The following is a 7,651-nucleotide window of genomic DNA, read 5'->3' on the forward strand; positions in this document are numbered from 1 at the left end:
CCGCAACGAGAAGCCTCCACTCACCGCGTGCCCAGAGCCCGCGCTACCAAACGAGAGGAGCCACCGCAACGAGAAGCCTCCACTCACCGCGTGCCCAGAGCCCGCGCTACCAAACGAGAGGAGCCACCGCAACGAGAAGCCTCCACTCACCGCGTGCCCAGAGCCCGCGCTACCAAACGAGAGGAGCCACTGCAACGAGAAGCCTCCACTCACCGCAACTAGAGAAAGCCTATGCGTATCATCAAAGACACAGCACAGCCCGAAACAAAGTTTTAAGAACAAGAGAAAGTAAAGTTTACTAGTGTTGAGAGAGGAGAAGGAATACCTTCACATTTATACCAACTGTATCCTAATCCCGTTAAAATCTGAAAACCTAGAGCTACTTCCAACTACTGTCTGCCTTTTTTACTCTCTAGTCAACTGATACACCTGAATTCTTGTACAGTTAAATGTGGATTATGGAATTCTACTGTGCAAAAGATATACCCCTTCTCTATACTGTTTCACACAGGTGCCTAATAAACAGCAAGGCAGCACACAGTCACATCCCTGCACACACGCACTGAACAACTATTCATCTGGACTTGTGCACACGAGGTCCGGGGTCAGACTGGTTCCACTGAGCACAGGATGACTGGGACTCTACAGAGACATGAATCTGCTTCTCACACAAGACGAGTAAGCGTACGAAGCTGTCCAGGAGCAGAGCAATGGAAATTCATTAAAGGGGTTTAGGCAGGGGAAAGACAAAGTCAAAATGCACTTTGCTTTGCTTGACACAATCTGTAATTCAAATCTTTATCCTGTGTAGCAAGAAAGCACACTGATTCACACAGACCCTATGATGAAACTGAAGCTAGCCTTCCTATCATATGTTTTATCAATTGGTGTGTGTGTGGTCACTTTACAAAGCAAAATTCAGTTTAACAAATAAAGACTAAACTCCTCTATCGAAAAGAACCAACAAAGAGCCCGCAGGGTACACTGCCATCAGTAGGAAATCCCCAAGGGGCTTTCTCAAGCCCCAACAGTATTCTCTCTTCAGGAGGACTAGGCTTCGTGGGCCTGTGCTCATACGCTTTATGGTTTAAGGACTAGCACTATCCAGAACACTCAGCACATGAGAGACGAAGTGGTCACGAAACCACATCTACATTGACTAAAAAACCAAGCAGAATCGATGAGTAGAAAAGGAAAGAAATAATGTTACTCAAAACAGATAAACGCACCCCAATGTTCACAGCAGCAGTATTTACAGCCGCCAAGACTGGAAGCAACCTAAATGTGCACCAACAGATGAATGGATAAGGAAGACGTATATACATGTACACACACAATGGAACAGTACTTTGCCATAAAAAAGAACATTTTGCCATCTGCAGCAATGTAGGTGGATGTGGAGGATATTAAGCTAAGTGAAATAAATCAAACAGAGAAAGACAAATACTGTGCGAAATCACATATATGTGGAATCTAAAAAATACAACTAGTGAATGTAACAGAAAAGCAGCAGACTCACAAATATGGAGAATAAGCCAGTGCTTACAAGGCAGAGGGTGGCAGGGATGGAATAAGGGTGGGAGAGTGGGGGATACAAACCGCTGGGTATAACATAGGTTCAGGGATATATTGGACAACAAGGGGAATATATCCAAAACTTGGAAATAACTGTAAAAGAAAAATAACTTTTAAAATTATATAAAAATTGATACTCATTAAGATGTTTTAAAACTAAAAAAAAATCTGGTGTATGTAAAACAACAGGAGCCAGTCTAGAGTTAGCCTCCTTTCCAGTAATAATTTGAAGCACTTCAGAAAAAACCCTCTGTTGTAACTTAATCTGCCTGCCAGTGCAGGAGATGCAGGTTCAATCCCTGAATTGGGACGATCCCCTGGAGAAGGGGACTGCTACTCATTCAAGTTTTCTGGCCTGGAGAATCCCATGGACAGGGGGGCCTGGCAGGCTACAGTCCACAGGGTGCAAAGAGTCAGACACAACTGAGCACGCAGTTTAAGAACCAGCACTGGGGCTTAAAGACACATGTTAAATGGCAGTAACTATTTCTCAAATTACATCACACATATGACTAACCTCTAGCCTGTTTCCCATCATCTGTACACATAACCCACCTTAAAAATAACAAAACATCACACCTCGCAAAAACTGCTCCAAGGGCAGTTCAGTAATATTTACCATCCTCAGAGTATTATATAACTTTTAGTTTAATTTCTCACAATTTTATTATCCTCTTTGTAATGACTTCAAGTAATACAAGGTTTCTTTTAGTATCAGATACAAATGTTTGCACAACTGAAATTATAAGTAGCTGAAAACTGCAAATGATTATTCTAATTTTATATTTACACACAACCCTGCTTTATAATTTTAAACTACATTTGCTTTCATCAAATTTTATCTCGGCATTTCTAATAAACTATAAACACAAAATCAATTATGATTCTAATGCAAAAGCTCACAACCCTGAAAATAAGAAAAACTACATTTTAAAAAATGTTAGTGCTTTATAATAACTAGCAGTTGAATTATTCACCAAACACACATATTTACCCTTGAGTAATGAAATTAATACATCCTAACTATTTAGACACCTGTTTCAAGCAAGGATCTGTGCTCAATAAATGTCACCTAATTTTTAAAATAACTAGATTTTAGAACTTATCAGTTAATTTTTTAAAATTAGCTAATAAAGCATATGAAACCAGTAAGAATCAGTTCTAGAAATAATATGATGTCATAAAGATTAACTACAAATCAAGAAAGTTCCTAAAAAATATTCTGAACCTTTAAATCCAATACTGTCTTTTTGAATAATCATCTGACTACACATTGAGATCTTTCATTTATGACCCACATAAACATGGTAGCTGCTGCTGCTGCTGCTGCTAAGTCGCTTCAGTCGTGTCCGACTCTGTGCGACCCCAGAGACGGCAGCCCACCAGGCTTCCCGTCCCTGGGATTCTCCAGGCAAAAACACTGGAGTGGGTTAACATGGTAGCTACTACTGAGGATCAAAGCTAGGGTCAAACAGGTCATTTAGGTATTTCCAGGAAATCAGATTATTTAGCATCAACAAAACTACATCTGTTTTATATACAAACTAAAATGTTATGGTCTGGTCCTTTTTTTTTTCTCAAATTGTTCTTAGAACACATTCTCACTGATTTAATAAAACTATGAACTAACTACAAATCAAACAAAAAGTCAAATAAAATGAAATTTATTTATTTAAATGGATAACTATTTAATGGACATTTTTCTTCTAATTAAAACATTATCAGAAGAATGGATAAAATTATGGGAACACAGGAAAGTGGGGCGAGGGTGTCTTAAAGATACTTTAAAAAGAAAACCCGCATTTTTAAAATATAAAACCAATGGCTCATGAAGACCTTTGCGCTTGTTTTTTTAAACAAGTAGACATCTCATTATTACTCCCTAAAATGGCATACACACACTCACACTTCCCCAAGTGCACAAATGGCTCCACACACAAGATAATAAAGGCCCTTCCTCACCTAACATAAGGCAACAATAAAATCAAAATTCATATTCTTTAAGACAAAAGGCATTCTACTGATGATCCTGATTCAACAATTTTACAGTTAAACAAAATTAATTCCATTCTCAAAAATCCATTGACCTTAAGCTTTTAACAAACATTTTCCACTGCAAAAATTATTGTCAATATTTACAAATCCTTAAACTTATATTTGGCTGGCACCACTTGTATTTGCCGTATTAATATTTCCTGGTAAATGTGTGCTCATCCCTACGAGAGCAGAAGGAGCAGCTGCTACTCACTGGGAATCTCTGGGGTCCCACCGCAGGTCTCGGCTGGCTCGGGACTGGCAGCAAGGGCACTGTGAGGAAAACAGCACTCGTTACACTTGGCTTTACCTGAACCCGCCAGGAGAGGAGCACAGCACACCGAGCGCCACACGGAACACACACGTGCACAACACGCTAGGTTTACACTTAAGCAAAGGCTGCATGTTTGTACTGATACGATTCCATAAAGGGACGGGGAGAGAACTTTTGTCTTCAGTGTACAACAGCACAAGCAGAAGCTTCCATTTCAACGGTGAATTCTTACTTAGAATTAAAATACTCCGCACCAAAGAAGATATTATTCCTCTACAGTAAGAAATCTCCTTTGTTTCCGACATCCATATGCAGGTGATCCAGGGTATCTAATCCGAGTTACATTTTCCGACGCCCATTGAACACAAATTTATATCCCAATCCTCCAGGCTCATAAGGGAGGGAGGTGGGAGACGAGTGAAGCGGGCAGAGAAGAAAACGCACACGCACAGTGTGGCTATCTGTGCCGGCTGCTGTGACGCAGGACAACCGACCCGACAGCCTGCCACGCCGAGCCCTGTCGTCTGTGTGTTTCAAGAGGCACAGTTCCAGCAACTTGCCAGAACAGTGTCAAATAGTTTCAAAAACAGGGAAAAGGCCAGATGCTAGTTCCACACCCTGCATGTTTAAGCTGTTTCATACACGAGCCTTATACTGATTTTGATTTGGGAGGTAAAAAAATCCCCTCGCAAGAGGTGCCCACTCTATGGTAGCATGCTAACCCCTCCATTAAAATGTCCTGCCAGACGCGTCCAGGAAGATTTCGGACGGCCAGGTGCAAGGGCTGAAGGGCAGCCCCTTCTCAGCTTCACACCCCGGAATCTTCCTCACAAGGACTTCGGAAGGTCATGTGGAAATGCACCTTTAAAGAAGTGATGGAGGGAAAATGAGGTCACGGGGGCGGGGCAGGGGCCCTGATCCAACATGACCAATGTGCTTATAAGAGAAGATCAAACACAGACAGACACAAAGGGATACCATGGAGAACTCAGCAAGAACAATGTAACAGCATGTAGTTTTAATTTGAAAAAGTTCTGGTAAATCAGCACCACAGAAGTAATACAGCTTAAAAGTCAATCAACATTATTTTTAAAATAGAGCACTAAGATAAACTATTTTTTGCTTATTATGATTAAGCAAAGAAATCGGTACATTAGACTTCTAATTAAGATCACACTTCTCCCTACCTGCTTCCTCCTCCGCTGTGAACAGGAGACAATTTACAACCTGTAATGCTAAGAGACCGTTCCAGCTGAACCTTGAACTCTTTACATTTGGCATTTAATAGTTATATCCCACACTGTCCCATGAATTAATGGACTAGGTTTTCAATTTTAATACTGAAAATCTCAAAAACATGTTAAATTTCCAACAAAACTGGTTGATTACAATATGATAAAACACTCTTCATCCTTGAAAAGAAAGTAGGTGCTATCAAAGGTACGCACACATCTTTTTAATTTTTTAAAACACCTTTTGACTGTGTGAGGCTGAGAATCACTGGGTTACTCTATCTTTTGCGTACAGGAGACAACTAGACAACCAGTCTCTCTCAAGAACAACAGTGGTTTTCTATTTAACTAAGCACAGTCAAGCTGCTGTTTCCAGAGCTGCCCCAGCCCTGAGACCTGCACGTTCTCCATGACCTTACACCACCTCAACCTTCCCGCCTCACTCCCTCCATGACCCTAACCTCCCGACTGCAGGACCCCACAAACATCTCCTGGCCCCTTATCATCATACACTCCATGGCCTTCACTGTGAGCAAGACGCCTCCTCTACTGCTTCGTCAACAGCCTAACTCCGGCAACTCCAATGCTGTCTAGGCTACACCTGACGCAGAAAGGGGAGTGTGGTTGGAGAGAACCATGCAGGTGGCCAGGTCTATCCAAGCTCATGGCCGACAGCTCCAGGGGGTGCTAGGGCTGCCCAGTACTCCCACTCTCCGGCTCCCCAACGTCCATCTTGGCAACGTCCATCTTGTATCATCCCTGTCGATACAATCGTCTCCCACGCTTGCACCCCGTTCCCGCTCAAGCCCACCTCAATGAGGCGTGTACCGCCACCACGTCACCAAAAGCACCCTGCCTGAACCCCACAGACCCGGCGACTGTGGGCCCAGCACCCAGCCTGCAGCCCGCCCCCAGCCGCCCGAGCACTGGGCTCCCCCTCCCTGCAGACCCCCACCCTGGCATGTCACGTGCCCCAGGTTCCAGGCCCCAGGTCCATCGAGATGCCACAGAGCCCCACTCCAGCTCCGCACCCAGACCTCGTCTGCACGCTTCCTGGTCACCTCACCCCGACACGCGCGCCTGCGTGTCTAGGTGCCTCCAGCACAGCGCTCTCGGTCTCCCCTGAAGACCTGCTGGGCCTCCAGCGCGCTCCGTGACAGCAACCCCGCCCTCCAGCGCTCGGGCCCCTTCAGCGTCGCTGCGTCTTCTCTCCCGTCCACACTCAGCCCATCCATCAGTCCTGCCCTGAGGCACGCCCGGCTCCTGACCCGGGCCACTGCACTCACCTCCCCACTCAACACCTGGTTTCCACCCCTGCCGCTCACGAGCCCACTCTCAACACAGCAGCAAGAACAACCCTTGTCAAACACACAGCGACGATGCTATTCCTGTGCTCAGACTCCTCTAATCACGGCCCACTTCATTCGGAACAAAAGCAAAGCTCTCAGGAGGCTCCCAGGTCTCACACGACAAGGCTCCGCATTTCTCTCCACCGCTGCACTCCACTAATTGTCACCTGGTCTCTCTTTGGTTACCTGAACACAAAAGGCACAGCCTCGTCAGAAAGAGGCGCCTCTGCGCCGGCCGGCCCCTCTGCCTGGAAGACCCCTCCGCTGACAGGCACGGCAGCAGCCCCCGCCCCTTCGGGTCTTCCCTTCTCAGCGCAGTCGGCCCCGCCACCACAGGGCTCCCCTGCTCTCCTCAGCACTGCGCTTCCATTCTCCAACGCGCCACACGGGGCCTTCATTCACCGTCTTCATGGCTCACTGTCGCTGCTAAGGTGCTAGATGACACCCACAGCAAGCGCTGACCGCTGTGTTCACCGGCAGATCTCCAACCCCACGGAGAACGGCGTCTGCCTCAACGCTGCGCTGAGCGGGTGCGTGAAGATACGCTCCGTGTCCACTGCTTAGAACTAGTCTCCTCGCTTGAGGAACGTGCGTCTGTGATCATACTATCAGAACTGACCATGAACAGACGGGTGTGCACCTCTGGAACTCAAAAAAGCAGCGCGAGTGGCACCTGAGGGGACAGGCCCGTGGCACTCAGCCCCACCAGGAAGTGACGAGGAGGGCCACCCAGAGCCCTCCACAGTGGCCTCTAAGGCCCTGCGCCTTTGCCGCACGCTCGCAATGCCCTCCCCGGAGCACCGTGACAGGAGACACACAAGCTGAGAGGAGCCTGACCCGGCAGCCGGCATGCATGTGAGCAGTGGGAAGGACTCGGGGAGCCCCCGGAGTCCTTATGGACCTGGAAGTGACAACGGACTAGGCAGTCACCTGGAACTTGACCACAGCAAAGGAGACACGTACCTTGAACGGGCGTCACCACGGCCCCTTTGAAGTGGGGGTTGATGTGTATGTTCTTGGGCTGCTGTGGGGTCACGGGAGGAGGGGTCATCATCACCCGGGGGGCCTCGATCTGGGGCGGCATGTGCATCCCCTGCGGAGGGGACGGGTGGTGCGGGTGCTGCAGGGGCAGCAGGGGCTGGAGCTGCTGCTGCTGGAACAGACTGCGGATCGGCTGCTGCGGAGGC

General features: G+C 46.8%; 1 protein-coding gene across 1 annotated transcript in view; it reads right to left on the minus strand.

The window, feature by feature from the left end:
• The window catches only part of RBM33 (RNA binding motif protein 33), a 103,280-nt gene that overhangs the window by 49,205 nt on the left and 46,424 nt on the right, over positions 1-7,651 (minus strand). The window contains exons 9-10 of the mRNA XM_010829358.1: positions 7,428-7,651; positions 3,824-3,882 (exon numbers count right to left, since the gene is read on the minus strand). Of these exons, the coding sequence (XP_010827660.1) occupies positions 3,824-3,882; positions 7,428-7,651 (283 nt within the window). The remainder of the gene's footprint in view (positions 1-3,823; positions 3,883-7,427) is intronic.

The sequence above is a fragment of the Bison bison genome, unplaced genomic scaffold, assembly GCF_000754665.1.
Source record: "Bison bison bison isolate TAMUID 2011002044 unplaced genomic scaffold, Bison_UMD1.0 scf7180017864503, whole genome shotgun sequence".
Taxonomy (NCBI): Eukaryota; Metazoa; Chordata; class Mammalia; order Artiodactyla; family Bovidae; genus Bison; species Bison bison.